Genomic DNA, 16,654 nt, shown 5'->3' with positions numbered 1-16,654 from the left:
GGCAGCATTGCAGGAAAACGGAGGGCACTCCACCATGGAGTGCAGTGCTGACCCTGCCCACAGCTACAGAGAGGTGGCCTTTTGTATGCTTGAGGAGGATGCTTTATACCTGTAAGGGTACCTGTTCCAATTCACCATCCAGCAGACTTGGAACTGCGTCATGCTGCTGGCCAAGGCTTAACTGAGACCGTTAAACAGCTTTGTGGGTGGAATCTCTAGGGTAGTCCACCCCTTACCCTGTCTCCCCAGTGGAATTTTGGCTGACAAATGAGAACAGGGCAATATCCCGTAGGATACCAACACCCCAACCCCTTCCTCCACAAACTTCCCCCCTCCCTTCAAGGGAAATCTTCGCCTGACCTCCAAATTTTGAGGCTGAGTGTTTCAACTGACATATCAACGTAGATGTCTTTCTGAAACCAAAATTCTGGGATACAGTACATGAATAATTTGAGACATGACATCCAGTAATAACCTGCTTAGGAGGAACAGGTCACTTTGGACCGTTGGCTCTCGAGCACTGGGATTTTCCTGCTGCCTGGGTCTGCTGTAGACTAATTGACAGCGATTGATTGCTATGATAAGTTAACAACTCCATTGTTGTTGTATCATGTGACGACCAGGATCGTAGACAGCAAACTAGATAGACCTTTGTCTTCTCTTGTCCAGCAACTCCTGCGCTCCTGCGTCAGCTTGTTAGCATGTCACCAGAACAATTAACTTTTTCCACTGGAGTTGGTTGCCAGCATAACCAATCAGGTCAGACAGAAGGCAGGACTGGAGGCTGTCAGACCCAATCAGATTAGTTCTAGGTTGGGTCAAGATATGTCAGAACAAATGGCCGGAATTTTCAGAACCCTTTGGGAACGGGCTGGGATCTGGGCAGCCTGGCAAAATGGGGTGGGAAGGCACCAGGGCAGGTGCACAATGTCTTCCCACTATCATGCCATTTTGCCAGCAGCGGGAAAGGAGGCCAATTGAGCCACTTAAGTGGCCAATTAAGGCAGGGCCCCGCCGTGGCATTGGGAGACCGCCCAGTGAAATGTGGAGGCCTCCTTGCAGCCCTGGGGGAACAGCCCTCCTTTTTGGGCACTCCATGGCCCACGAAGATGGTCCCCAGCGGCAATGGTCGCCGCCGAAGTTATGGCGATGTCTGCCCTTAGCTACTCCTCCCGCACCCATGCCCAAAATCGCTGGGGCCTGCCTGCCAGGTCACAGCTACCCCCAACCCAATTTACCTTTCTTCGAGGGTGCACAGCCATTGAGGCACCCACTCCCTGCAGCTGCAGCCTCAGCAATGGCTATAGCAGTGGCAATGCTGAGGCTGCTGAGCTGCTGGCCTTCTGATAGGTCCGGCAGCTCTTGGGAGAGACGGGCCACCATTCTTAATAGGACGGCAGTCTCGGCAGGAGCCACTTAATTGGCTGCTGCTGGCAAAATGCGGCACCGCGTTCTGCTGCCCGCCAAAGCGGGCTCATCTCCCAGCGGCGGAACTTCTGCCAGCCCAATAAAATTCAGCCCAATAAATCCGATGTTAAATTCACCCACTGTTGATTGGGCAGGTACTTGAGATGGAAAAGTTTTAAGATGAGCTGATGGTTTCAAGGAGTTGCAGTTATCGATAGTTCAAATGGCCTGTATCTGTGCTGCATCATTCTGTGAGTTCATCCAGTAATTGGGGACACTGCACATACCTTGGAGCTTAATATTGAGTTGGAATCAGCATGTGTTGACCCATGTGGGCATGAGTGGGGTGCAGTCCTGCCAGGGGTAAGGGGATGTTTCATCTGCCAGCTCTCTGGAGGGCAAGGTGACAGACGTGTTCTGCTGCAGAGGACTCAGATGAGGACCTTGATGGGACGGCATACAGGAAAATGCTGAAAGTGCACTATTACAACCAGGTGAGAAAGAGGTCTAGGGTTCCCTTTCAGCCTTCACCTGGTCTTAGTGTAACAGGGTTTAATTTTAAACACATCGTGTTTTCAGCTCCCCCTTGGTGAATCCTTGCTCACTGCTTTCCAATTATCAGGCAAAGAACCCAGCACTAACAGGCTTTCTTAGGTTTAAAGAAGAAAAGTTGAAATTTACTTAAACTTAAACTCTAATTCGGTTAACGCCTATGGATAGCGCCCACGCTAGCATACACACCTGATATGCACATGCAAATAGAAACAGAAAAGAGCATAAGAAAAATAAAGTGGAAAAGTTTGAGGCAATATCTGAAGAGTTTTTGTTATGGTTCTTTGAACTCACTGTAGAGTCCTTGATTGTAGATAGATCTTGATTTTCATTGGGGCCCAGTATTCTTCTTAAACCTTGTTCGCTGTAGGAGACTTTTCTCTCTTGAGGTTCATGTGTCTTCAGTGGATACAGAGGCTTGTGAGAAAGAGATGGGAGCAGACAGACAGGAGAGGCTGTGGCGAGCCAGCCAGGAGAGATCTTCTCAGTCCAGGAGCATTCTGCTTTTTGCCCAAACTGTTTGTACAAATTCAAAAAACTCAGGTTACCCAGCAGGTTAGCCATGTGACTAGCTGGTTTGACCATGTCCATTTGTGCATTCGACCATCTTAGCAGTCAACCTGGAATGCGATCTCCCCACCTTCAACGTCAGGTGATCAAAAGTCCATTGTGGGTTGAATGTGTTAGGGAATGGCTGCTTTGTCGTTCCAAACACTCTCTGTTAATATGCAAATGTCTTTCCCAGCCAAGGCTGATCTGTTTAACAAGTCCTTTTCTTCACTCCAGTAACCGTTTAAAATCAATGTTCATGACAAAATTAATGTGCCTCGTTCTTGGCTGGTGTGGGCCTAGAATGACACCTCCACACCCAGCAGAATGAAATGTGATTTGAGAAAAGCGCATTTCATTCAAAGGGTCGAGAGAAAAATGTAAGGTACAGAATACACCATGCGTTTCTCTCATTCATTCCCATGCATTCATAAATCCTATTAAATGTAGGATTATCTTATCTTCGCTTGTTTCCAGTCTGCTTTAATTGCCCCCTTTTTGGCATCCCAATTAACATGTGGTTCTTCTTTGGGGAAGTTTCTCTTCCATTTGCCCATTTCCATGGCTGCCAAGGGTCTTTGTTCCTGCTGAGGTAATTGTTTTTCAGGAGAGTCAGTAGTGGGCGGGTCAATCCTGAACTCTCTTTCAGTGCTTTGCTGAGTCATGCAAAGGCTTTTGACTTCAGGGGATGGATGGGTGGCATTTTTCTGACTGTGGGGGAGGATTCTTTGCTAATCTCCCCTTTGTCCCAGAGGAGAGTCCAGCCTGCAGGTATTTGAGCAGACTCTACTGCAGTCCCCTGTGGCACATTGACAAGATGAGGCATCGCCCTCATGGTTTCTCTGCCCCTAGAGGTCGCTCTTTGTCTCTGCAGGTTCCTGTAAATGCTGTTAGCAACTCTGGTGGGGTGCTTCTAGTGTCTGCATTTACATAGGAGGATGTGGGGTCAGGGAATGGCTGCTTTGACCTACCAAACCCTGTCTGTTAATATGCAAATGTATTTCCTAGCCAAGGCTGATCTGTTTAACAAGTCCTTTTCTTCACTCCAGTAACCGTTTAAAATCAATGTTCGTGACAAAATTAATGTGCCTCATTCTTGGTAGGTGGGGGCCTAGCATGACAGGCATGCACACTGAGATGTTGCATGCATTGGCTGGCCTGCCAGAAAGCATCCTGTCAGCGTCAAGAAGCAAGGAGGAATCCACTCCAACTTTGCAGAGGGCATGGTACGCAGCTTGCTCTCTCCACAGCCTCTGCTCCATGTTCAGGTCATGCTGCAGATCCAGAGGCACTATCTCCTGTCATAGCCTTTGAGAGTATATGTCACCTACTCCTCTGCCATCTCTGTGAGGATGTGGTAAAACTCTATGCAAATGGACCAGAACACCTCTAAAAACACTCCCAAATACTTTCAGACACTTTTCAGTAGAAAAAAATTCCATAAATTTTACTTGCCTGCAATCAGAGTACCTGGCCCTTTAAATAGTGCTACTACAGGGCCCATCTTACTGCTTCACGCTCTTTTTTTTTAAGAGTGGGCAATGCATGCGTGATCTGGACCTGCAGTGCCCAGTTTTGGTTGGGCTGTTTGATGTCAGCATCGCACTATTTTCACATGTTTGGGCGCACGCAGGGGACACCCATGTCAATGATGGACACTGTGCAGGAAGTAGCCAGGGCACAGGCCACACTCAGTAAGCCTCAGAATGGCCCTTTAACACCATTTGTGAATTTCTAGTCCATAATCTTAAAATTAGAGCCAGGTATTTCAGGAGGGAAAGCAGGAAGCACCTTTTTACACTAAGGCTGTGGATACTGGGGTACAATTGTAACTTTCAAGACTGAGATTGGTAGATTTTTGTTTTGTAAGGGTATCAACGGATATGGAACAAAGGTGGGAAAATGGAGTTGATGTCCAAATCAGTCTTGATCTATTTGTATGGGGGAGCAGGCTCAAGGCGCTGAATGGCCTCTTCCTGTCCCAATCTTTCAATGGATTGTAAACCTCAGGTAGGTAGCCAGATAGCACTGAATGTAGAAATATTCACCTCCCTGTGCTGCATCCTGCAAACCACGTTTGTGTACATTTTTTAATGATTTGGGCCTTTTAAGGATTTTTATAACCAGTTGTAAAAACCCTTTTTGGTAGGGTTAAAAATATCTTAGACCAGCAAGGGACTGTTGGTGATAATAGTGGTTGATGCATTCTTGTAACATTCCTTAGCCTGAAGTTATAATAGAAACATGGCCACAAGTCTTCTATACTGACTGGTCGGAATGGTCAGAAAATTCATGGGCAGCTCGATCCTGAATTTCCAATATATGTCGCCGCTGGGCGATGTTCCCTGTTAGCAGTGCAGACACATATACAATATACAACCTCATTTGGGGAAAATGTTAATTAACAGCTTTTTTAAATTACTTCACAGATTATTTTGGAGAAATTCTTGACGTTTGTAATATTAATGGTGATGGTACTCACAGGATTTACAACAGGTAATTTTAAAAATAAATCTCACTTCATTTATATATTATTGATGTATGGATTATCGACTGACTGAGTGTCTGTCTTTCCCAAAGCGATGTATTGCCCTAATATTGATTGGAATTTTGTTAAAACAATAAATGGAGCATTTTCCTCTTTTTTGTTTGGAGTTTTGACCCGAAGAATTTACTGCAATATAATTATATAATCATGGAATGTCACAACATGGAAAATTGGTCCCATCAAATCTGCTTCAGTACTTTTCTCCAGTAGAGCCACCGGTCTGGATATTAACACCCCAAAATGGATGGGTTAGGATTGTATCAAATGTTAAAATTTAAAAATAAGATAAAACCCCTCCTCACCGCGCCTGCAATCCGCCCATTTCTGGGTTTAACCGCGGCAAGATGGGGGCAAGCAGCCAATTGGCAATTTAAATATTTTAATGAGGCTGGCAGACTCTGATTTCATCAGTTGTATAGGTTTAACTGCCGCCTGCTGTTTCCGGCAGCTAGAGGGAGGTGAGCAGAGCTTTGGGATGAAGCCAAATGACTTTACAGCACTTCTTGGGGGCCAAGAGGAGCAGGAGCACTTGCATCTGGCCCCTCAAGCTCTCCCCACATCAGAAACCTTCCCTCCCCTACAAAGACCCCAGAGATCCAAGATCAGATTTCTCCCTACCATCCAGGGTCGGAGATCAAACTTCCCCCTCACTTCCAAGATTGAGCTCTTCCCCAAGCTCTGGATCGGACCTATCTGGTTCTACGGTCTGCTCTTGAGTCTTGCTCAACAGGAAGCCAAACCTGACAATAAGATTAACATCCGGGCGGGGAACCTGTCCCAAAAGATGCACGCTGTGGAGTTCAAATTCTACAGCACGCGGGTAAATGTGGATTTCCAGGTTTCCTCTCTGAAACTCGGCCCACCTCTCCTAGACTACTCCCAGACTCCTGCTTACTAAGCATAATCTTTAATATTCCTCTTTTTCAAACAACTGCACAGTTCCATTGTTAAAGAGTTCACAGATTCTGCTTGAAGAATGGTTTGTGGGGGAGAATTACCCATTCTGACCACTGACTCTGTGAAGATATTTTGTCCAACTTCATCAATTCTTTTTCCCCATATTTTTATTTTGTGTTACCTCATTTGCTATCTCACCAATCAGTGAAAAGAATCGATCTTTACCTACCTTGTTGCACCCCTTGGCAACATTGAAGACCTCTAGCTCAACTTTTTATTCCTTCTCAGCCCTGATGGAAAATGCTGCAACTTCTCAAGTCCCCCACCATAAATGATAACGCCCTCATCCCTCAGAACATCCCAGTTAAGCTCTGCCACACTTTTACCATTGCACACGCTGGCCTGAATTTAGTGGAGCCAGCCGGCCTCTCGGCGCCAGGCTGAAAAGTCAAGGAGAACCTTGCCATTCAGAGGCCCAGCAGCTCAGTAGTATTGGCATCGCCACCGGGAGAGGTGGCAACTGCCAGTACTACACCAGGCCTGGAGCCCTGAACCCCAGGTAAGTGTGGCAGGGTCGCTGGGCCAGTCCCGTAGGTCCACGGCGAAGGATGGTGGAGGATGGTCGTTGACAGCGGGGGCCAGGGTGGGGGGCGGTGTTCACGGAGGGGCGTCCTTTGGTGCCGGGGACCCTCCGTGAGCCCACAGATTGTCCACAGAGGAGGCAATCCCCAACCCTGCAGGGAGGCCGCCTTACTTTACTGGGCAACCTCCTGCATGGCGAAGGCCCCCCACCCACCCCCACCCCGCAGCTGGTGGATTTCCACTGGTGGCAGGAAGAGATGCTTAAGTGCTAGTGTTTGACTACTTAAGGGCCTCAATTGGCCATCTTCGGCCTTTCCCCCCCAACTTAATCGCAGGACGCCGGGAAGGTGACTGGCCCTCCACCCCCAATTTCCATCACAATTCTGTGGACCTCCCAACCTCCCAGCCCATCTCCCAGGATCCCATTAAATTCTGCCCACTCTGACTGTAGCAGAACAAAGGCACTGTGGAAGTTCGACATTACGTCCGCCCCTTTCTTTTCTATTTCTCTAAATATAGAGCCAAGGATTCCATTTGCCTTTCCTGTTTATGATATCTCCTTCTTTTTGGCCTGTGTAGTTGCCTGCCAAGGTGCCTCTGTTCCTCCACTCCATTTTAAATGGTGCATTTCTTTTCATGCGAAATGCATTATTTCACATTTTTTGCATTGAGCTGTATATGCCACCTATCTGCCCTATCTCTGTTCTCCTGCAGTCTTTGGCAGTGCTTTTGACATACTCTGTAATTAAGTATTATTAGCAAGTTCAGTATTATTCTGCCAATTCCTAAGTCTGGATTGTTCATGTATAGTGGCCACGACAGACCTCTATAGAACACTGCTCACCAAACCCTTCCATTCCAAGAAAACTCCTTTTATGGAATAGAATCATAGGGCTGGATTTTATGATCCCCCCTGAGGTAGAGTCAGAGGCGTAGGGGGGGCTCGTAGAATCATGGCTGGGGGCAGAGGGTCTCTGCCATCCCTCTGCTGGGATCTAACAAGTGGCGGGGGTGCCTTGTAAAACAAGATGCACTCCCTGCAGGCTTATGGAGGCGGGGTGGGTGGGGGTTCCCTCCTCCATGTGCAATCTGTAGCTGACAAACAATGCACCTCCCAGGAACCCCCTCCCCCTGGGCTTTATGACCACCTGCCTAACCCCCCTCACTGGTTAGGGGGACTGGTCCCGGTGACCTTGCCTCATTTACCTGAGGGCTCGGGTTCCAGTGCTGGGCCTGGGTCCAAGGCCTCTGCAATACTGGCAGTGGCCACCACTCCCAGTGGTGCTGCTGTTACTACTGAGCTGCTAGCCGTTTGAATGGCCGGCAGCTCCTGGAGGCAGGATCCCTGTCTTTAAAGAGACTGGCATCCCGGCGGAAGACACTTAACCTTCAAAAAACTGGAAGATCACTCTGAGGGGACATGAAAAGGCCAAGGTGGGGTTCCATCTGCTTTTTCGGCCCAGCGCCGGGACCCTGCCTTCTCCACAAAATCAAGCCCGTAGAATGGCTTGAGCACAGAAGGAGTCCATGTCAGCTCTCTGCAAGAACAATTTAGCTGTTCCCATTCTTCCACCCTTTCCCGTAGCCCTGCAATTTATTTCCCTTTCAGATGCTTATCCAATTCCCTAACGAAAGCCACGATTGAATCCATCTTCATCACGCTGCCAGGCAGCACTTTCCAGATCATAACCACTCACTGGGTAGAAAAGTTTTTCCTCATGCCTCTCTGGTTCTTTTGCCATTCACCTTAAATCTGTGCCACCTGGTTCTTGATCCTTCTGCTAATGGGAACAGTTTCCCTCTATGAACTCTGTTTAGACCCCTCATGATTTTAAATACCTCTGTCAAATCTCTTTTCAACCTGCTCTTCACTCAGGAAAACAACCCCAGCTTCTCCAATCTATCCACAGAACTATTCTTATCTGTCTTTCCTGCCCCCTCTGTAATGCCTTCATATTCTTCCGAAAGTGCATTACTCAGAATTGGATATATTACTCCAGTTAAGGCCAAACCAGTGTTTTAAGCAGGTTCATCATAACTTCCTTGCTTTTATACTCTATGTCTCTATTTATAAATTTCAGGATCCCATATGCTTTATTAACCACTTTCACAACCTGCCCTGCCACCTTCAATGATTTGTGCACATATACCCCCAGGGCTCTCTGTTCCTGCACCCTCTTTAGAATTGTAGCCTTTATTTTATATTGACTCTTCTTGTTCTTCTAACCAAAATGTACCACTTCACACTTCTCCAGATTGAATTTCATCTGCCAAGTGTCAGCCCATTCCACCAGCCATCTCTGTCCTCTTGAAGTCTATCACTATCCTCCTCACAGTTCACAATACTTTCCAGTTTGGTGTCATCTGCAAATTTTGAAATTGTGCCCTACTCTTTGCTTTCTGCCCTCCCATGACCCTCTATCCAAATGGCCAACCCCCCACCTAATTATATGTGCTATTATCTTCACCATGTGTGGTTCTTTGTCAAATGGTTTTTGCCAATCCCTACAGACCATTTCCAAGTTATACAGTTAGGTTCAGAGTTTTGTGCTGACATTAATTACTTTTTATTCCAGCGATTTATATGTCGTTCCAAGAGCTCGACCCTTCCCAGTGGATTCAATTTAATGACTATAAGAATCTGCTTTTCTTGATGTTCATGCTGTTTTTCGGACTCCTCGACATCCCACTAAACTACGAAAAGGACACGCCTTTCATGGTCAAGATCTTATACGTGTCCTACATAATGATGACTTTCCAGCTGATGGTCATTCTCTTCATCTTCTTGATGGCCCAGACACTCCGGCAAGTGATGAAGAATCGTGATGTACTCTGGCAAGCGCAGGTGCTAACTTCATAAGCATTAATTTATTTCTTTGTGCCTGAAGTATAGGAAAGAAATGAAGAGAAATGGGATTTTCTTAACATGTCCCTTTACTCCAATGTGCCCAATTCCATGCTTCCAGCAGGAAACAGCATTCGCAAGGAAGAGAAAGATTTATTTACATTTATATAGCTCCTTTCCTGACCTCAGGATATTCCAAAGCGCTTCACTGCCAATGAAGTACTTTTGAAGTGTAGTCACTGTTGTAGGAAATGTGGCAGTCAACTTGCACACAGCAAGGTCCCACAACCAGCAATGTAATACTTTTTTAAATTGATGTTGGCTGAGGGATAAATATTAGTCAGGACACCAGGGAGAACACCCCTCATCTTCTTTGAAATAGTACTATAAGATCTTTTAAATCCACCAGAGAGGTCAGACAGGGCCTTGGTTTAATGCCTTATTTGAAAGATGCCATCTCTGACCATGCAGCTCTCCTTTAGAGCTACATAGAAGTGTCAGCCTGATATTTTGTTCAAGCACCTGGAGTGGGACTTGAACGTAGAAATGTAGTGAACAGGAGTAGGCCATTCAGCCCTTTGAGTCTATTTCTCCAATCAGCGAGATCATGGCTGATCTGTATCTTAGCTCTATCCACTTGCCTTTGCACCATATTCTTTTATACCCTCATCTAGCAAGAAGCTATTGATCACAATTTTAAAATGATTAATTGAGCTAGCATCTACCGCTTTTCTGGGAGACAACCTGTTCTGTATTCGCCGGTTTACTGGATATTTTACATATCTGATTTATCTCAGAGCAATGCAGAGATGACACCATTTCTATGTCAACAACAGGTTTACTTACTGTACTTTAAAATATTTTAGAACTTACAAGATTTATTCACATTGTCTCACCCTGAACTCAGGTCTGTTTATCCAGAGCTTTCTTGTATGGTTTCAGTTCCTTAACTCTCAAGCTCCACCCACAGGCTTAAGCAATTAAGCACAGTGAACATTGATCAGTGAACAGACTAACACAATCAAACACAGACTAATTAAAGTATTGACCAGTACAGAATCCACACTTTTACCACACTTGGTCTAAAGATATGTTTCCTAGTTTCTCTCCCGAATGGTCTGGCTCTGATTTTAAGGCTGTGTCCCCTCATTTTCGATTCCCCCACCAGCAGAAAACATTTCTCTCCATCTACCCTATCAGTTTTTTTCAAAATTTTAAAAACCTCAATCAAATCACTCCTTCACTGCAGCAAATACAAACTCAATTTATGTAATCTCACCTCACAATTTAACCTTTGGAACCCTGGTAACATTCTGGTGAATTTGTGTTGTATTTTTTCCAAGGCTAATATATCTTTACTAAGGTGTGGTGCCCAGCATTATACACAGTACTCCAGATGTGATCTAACCAGGGCTTTCTATAGCTGTAGTAAAGCTTCTTCCTCTTTATATTCTAACCCTCTAGTTGTATAGGCTAACACTCCAATTAGCCTCTTTGATTTTCTTTGTACCTGACGACTATAATCTTTTAGTGGTCTGTGTACATGGATCCCTAAATCTCTTTGAACCTCCACTGTTCCTAGCTTTTCTGTATCTGTTTTTAGTCCAATGTGGATGACCTCACATTTACCTGCATTGAAATTCATCCACCATAGCTTTGCCCACTCACTTAACCAATCAATGTTTATGTGTAATTTTATGCTCCAGCCTACACTACTTATTATACCACTAATCTTTGTGTCATTGGGAAAATTGGACATTTGGCTCTCCATTGTGTTTTAAGTTATTAATAAAGTAGTTAATTAATAGTCGAGATTCTGTGGAATACCTCTAATCAATTCTTTCCAATTTGAGTATGTATCCATTATCCCTACACTCTGTTTTTACCATCTGATGAATATCCAAACTAGATCAGAAATTTGCCTTCAATTCCATGAGCTTTAATTTTAGCTAACATTTTCTTAATTGAAACCTTATCAAATGCCTTCTGGGAGTCCATAGAAACTGCATCTATAGACATTACCTTGTCTACCACTTTAATTACTTCCTCAAAAAAATTCAATTAGTTTCACTAGACATGACCTACCCTTTACAAATCCATGTTGGCTCTGACTAATAAACTCAAATCTCTCTTAAAAGTGCTCACTCACTCTGTTCTTAATTATAGTTTCAAACAACTTCTGCACAATACATGTTAAACTAACAGGGCTATAATTTCCTCGTTTCTCTCATTTCTTGAATAATGGAGATGCTTTTACAATTTTCCAATCTAAAAGGACAATTCCTGAATCGAGAGGGCTTTAAAAGATTGTGGCTAAAGCATCTGCAATTTCCTCACCTTTAAAACCCTGGGGTGGAAACTCTCAGGTCCTGGGGATTTGTCAGTATTTTGTGGCATTAGTTTTCTATTACTGTTTTTTTGCTTATGTTAGCTTTCGTGAGTTTCAACCATTGATTCATTATTAATCTCCCTGGAATGTCAGTTATGTTATCCTCTTATCATAAAAGCAAAATACTGCGGATGCTGGAAATCTGAAATAAAAACAAGAAATGCTGGAAATACTCAGCAGGTCTGCCAGTTCTGAAGAAGGGTCACTGACCTGAAACGTTAACTCTGCTTGTCTCTCCACAGATGCTGCCAGACCTGCTGAGTATTTCCAGCATTTCTTGTTTTTATTATTATATTATCCTCTTCTTCTATTATAAAGACTGGCACAAAGTAATTATTCAACAAGTCTGTAATTTCCTTATTTTCATTTGCAGCATTACTCTCATCTGTTTTTAAAGGGTCCACAATATCCTTAGAGTCACAGAATCATAACGGCACAGAAGGAGGCCATTCTGCCCATCAAGTCTGTGCCTGCTCTCTGCAGAGCAATCCAACCAATTCCATTCCCCTGCTCTATCCCTTTAGCCCTGCAAGTTTATTTCCCTCATGTGTTCATCCAATTTACTTTTGAAACCATTTATCATCTTCACTTCCACTACCCTCATAAGCAGCGAGTTCCAGGTCATTACCACTCACTGCGTAAAAAAGTTCATCCACACATCACCCCTGCATCGCTAGCCCAAAACCTTAAATCTGTGTCCCCTGGTCCTTATCACGGCAGCTAATGGGAACAGCTTTTCTTGGTTTACCCTATCCAAACCAGTCATAATCTTGTACACCTCTATCAAATCTCCCCTCAATCACCTTTGCTCCAAAAAGAACAACTCCAGCTTCTCCAACTTAACCTTGTAGCTAAAATCCCCCATCCCTGGAACCATTCTGGTAAATCTCTTCTGCACCCTCTCAAGAACCCTCACATCCTTCCTAAAGTGTGTTGACCAGAAATGGATGTAATACTCTAGTTGTGGCTTAACCAGAACTTTATAAAGGTTCAGCATAGCCTCCCTGCTTTTGTACTTAATACTTCGATTTATGAACCCAAGATCCCAACTGCTTTGTTAACTACTCTCTCAATATGTCATGCCACCTTTAAAGATCTTTGCACATAAACCCCAGGTCACTCTGTTTCTGTACATTCTTTGTCTCTCCCTATCCCTTTTAACAAAATGCATCACCTCACATTTCTCTACATTAAATTCCATCTGCCACTTGTCTGCCCGTTCTGCTAGCCTATCTATGTCCTGTTGCAGTTGATTGGTATCATCCTCACTGTTTGCTACACCTACAAGTGTGGTATCATCAACAAATTTTGAAATTTTACTCTGTATTCCAAAATCCATGACATTTATGTATGTCAAAAAAGCAGTGTTCCCAGCACTGACCTTTGGGGAACACTGCTGTCTACCATCCTCCAGTCTGAAAAACAACTATTTACCACAACTCACTGTTTTCTGTCCTTAAGCCAATTTTTTATCCAAGCTGATATTGACCCTCCTATTTCATGTGCCTCAATTTTGTTAACCAGCCTTTTATGTGGTACTTTGTCAAAGGCTTTCTTAAAATTCATATAGACAACATCCATTGCATTCCCTTCATCAACCTTCTCTGTTACTTCAGCAAAAAATCAATTAGATTAGTCAAACACAATCTGCCTTTTACAAAGTTGTGCTGGCTCTCCCGAATTAACCCAAACCTCTCCAAGTTCCTGTTGATTTTTTCCCCTGATTATTGTTTCTAAAACCTCACCCACCTACACTTCCAGATAGCCACCCACCTACTATCCTGAACACTTACTGCCTGTGGGGTGACCAACTCCTGGAAAGTACGAGCCAGGAAACTCTCCTGCTTCCTGATGCTCCGCAGTGACTCCAGCTGCCCCTCAAGCTTAGAAATCCTGAGCTCAAGCTGGAGTCACTTCCTACACACGTGGTCCCCCAAGACACATGAAGTGGCCTGAAGTTCCCACATGGCGCAGGAATTGCAAGCAGCAGGTCTCAACTGCCCATCCATGATCTATCCCCTCTTTTATAATCTAGTTAGTACCTTGTAGGAACTATTCATTTTAATTAAAATGCCTCTGGATCTACTCTGTGCTAATACTGTTATTAATTCAATTACAGTTATACATACTGTTACTACCGACCGCTCAAGTCAAAGGCCCCAATCAAAATATGTGATTCTGATTGTGATGGGAGAAATGCACTGTAGTTTCAGTCCCGTCCCTCCACAGATCACCTAACATATCATTTTTAAACTTTCCAAATTAAAGAAAGACCCAACCAAATTGTACCATCTATTAACCCCCGAATGAGGCTAACCAAACCAGGTGTCTTTAGATCAACAAATTAACTGTTTAGTTCAAAAAAATAAATTCTTAAACACTACTAAGATATAAACAACATTTAAAATAGAAAAATCAGTGTCCTTGTATATTTAGGCTCCTGCCGAAGTGAAATCTTCCAATGTGGAACAGTCCAAGGTTGCTTGAAGTCCTCATAACCGTCCAATGGGGGGGGGGGGAAAAAGGTTCTTCAACAGTAGAACAATCTGTAGTCTAATTCAGCAGCTGAATTGATGCTGTTCTTTTCCAGCGATTAATTTCAACAATTACAGTTCAGTAGTTAAAAGAATTTGGTTATTTTTCTTTTAAGAAATTAATCTCACTTTACATCAGAATTCTAAGAGTATAATAAATAGGGTTTAAATAAACCGAGAGAGAGCTCTCTCGTCCATCAGTATATGCTGGCAGATAGTCTGTGTATCTTTGTTAACTGTATCTCAAAAGCAAGTTTTTCAGCAAGTTTCAAATATCAATCAGCAACAATGTATCTCTCGATCCTCAGTCTCTGAGTGGCTGTATCCTGGGGCAACGAGAATGCATTCTTTGACTCAGTCTCTGGAGCTTGTTGCATTAAAGCAGTACTGATCCTGTTACAGCGTTAAAGGCACACCGCATACTTTCCGGAAAAGAAAACTACAGGATCATAACACTACACCAATTCGATTTCTAAGTTGCAAATTTAATACAATACTTTATAGTTTCCCGGCGCTAGTTTAAATGACTACCCTGGTTTAGAGGGGAAAAAACCCTTAAAAACTCACCAACTGATCACCTACCTACTATCCTCTGACGTTATTCCTTACTTTTCTGGAAAACGCTGTGGAAGGTCCATTCTTTCCTCGCTCTGATTTATCAGCCACCACTGTTGTTGCCAGGTCTCACTGTCTCCTACTCCCACACTTTGACCACTGCTTGTTCTGTAAAAGACCAGAACAGCACCTCTTCCCTCACTGCTATGAATTCCCTCACTCACTGAGCAAATTCCCCGAGTTACATATTCTGTCACAGCAGTACTCTGTCAAGCTGTATTTTTTGCTACTTGCTATCCTTTTTCTTTGAATATAATTGTAAAAACATTTTGTGTTATTCTTGATACCTCTCACAAGTTTCTTTTTTTAATTCCTTTTTTTCAGCTCTTACTATCTTTTTTGTCCTCCTTTGCTATCCTTCATATCTCTCCCATTCCCCTGAGAGCACCCACAACCTTCTAACTCAGAGCGAGAGTGCTGCCACTGAGCCACAGCTGACACAAAGAATGCTTTGTGAGATATCATGAACATATTGAAGGAAAGCAAAGAACTTGCATTTATATAGCATCTTTCATGACCTCAGCATGTCCCAATGTACTGTTCAACCAATCATGTAATAAAGTTTATTTCTACCCTACAACAGATTACAGCATCAATGATTCATCTGGAGCGGTGGCTTCCGAGATATTTCTGGTCTCGTGCTGGTATCTGTGGGATGAAACTTGGACTTGACAACAACTGGTATATCTGGTGAGAGCTTAGAGGTTATTCCCGCAGCTTAGATCAGGGGAAAGAATATTCAAGAGGGGCCACCTTTGTACTTCGTACCAGACAATTGGCACTTTGGCATGAGTTGTGCTTGATATTCAAATCATAATGGTTAGAAAATAATGCACTGTTGATGGACAAGGTAGTGTGGAGGTGGGAAACTACCTCCTGTTTTATAATGGCTGCACCAGAATTGAAGGGATACACAAATAGGGAAATGTAAATTATGTCTGAATTATATATTTAACTCCTCTCTTGCCTGTTCCTAGTGTTACGGCATGACCGCTCAAGAGAAAGCCCCCAATCAAAATATATGATTCTGATTGCGATGGGAGCAATGCACTGTCAATTCAGTCCCGTCACTCCACAGATCGCATAACATATCACTTTAAACTTTCCAAATCAAAGAAAGTCACAGCCGAATTGAACAATCTATTAATCCCGAATGAGGCAAACCAAACCCAGTATCTTTGGATATCAACAAATTGACTGTTTATTAGAAAAATCTAAAAATCTTCCAGTGTTTGATGAGGGATTCGGGAATCCAGTCCAACATCCAAAGCTTCAAACTCCTCATCCTTCCAGCGATGACCAGAGCAGATCAACAACTTGCACCCACTTTCAAAAGAATCAGTCTGGCTTAACTTTTAGAATTTTGAGCGGTAAAAAATAGTCAGTCTAAATTCACTTCCTTCAGTTTAAATTGACATCGATCTCTTTTCAGGTCATGCTGGTCCAGCTGTGTCTGTGTCTGTTTCTCAACTGTCTCTGCAAAAGCCAGTTTTCGAAAGTCAGTTGCAACATTTATAACCTGTTCTTGGTCTCTGAATGGTTGTATCCAAGGCAACCAAGATGCACCTTTACGTCTGAAGCTTACTTCTCTAAAGCAGTACTGATCCTTTGCTGTCTTAAAAACACACCGCATATTTCCAGAAAAAAAAACCAGGTTCATGACACTAGTACAGGGCACTTAATGAATCCTGTGCTCAGCATGCAACTTACTGGCTGGCCATAAGCTGGAAAAGTTG

The 16,654-nt window shown here is 43.7% G+C and overlaps 1 protein-coding gene across 3 annotated transcripts in view; it reads left to right on the top strand.

Annotated features, from left to right (window-relative positions):
• LOC137384537 (transient receptor potential cation channel subfamily V member 5-like) overlaps nucleotides 1–16,654 on the top strand; it is a 53,527-nt gene that overhangs the window by 33,735 nt on the left and 3,138 nt on the right. For all 3 annotated transcript variants that reach the window (XM_068058680.1, XM_068058679.1, XM_068058681.1), the window contains 3 exons: nucleotides 4,938–5,004; nucleotides 9,112–9,380; nucleotides 15,502–15,608. In XM_068058680.1, the coding sequence (XP_067914781.1) occupies nucleotides 4,938–5,004; nucleotides 9,112–9,380; nucleotides 15,502–15,608 (443 nt within the window). The remainder of the gene's footprint in view (nucleotides 1–4,937; nucleotides 5,005–9,111; nucleotides 9,381–15,501; nucleotides 15,609–16,654) is intronic.

Source organism: Heterodontus francisci, chromosome 26 (assembly GCF_036365525.1).
Source record: "Heterodontus francisci isolate sHetFra1 chromosome 26, sHetFra1.hap1, whole genome shotgun sequence".
Taxonomy (NCBI): Eukaryota; Metazoa; Chordata; class Chondrichthyes; order Heterodontiformes; family Heterodontidae; genus Heterodontus; species Heterodontus francisci.
This window is presented reverse-complemented; position numbering and strand designations above follow the sequence as displayed.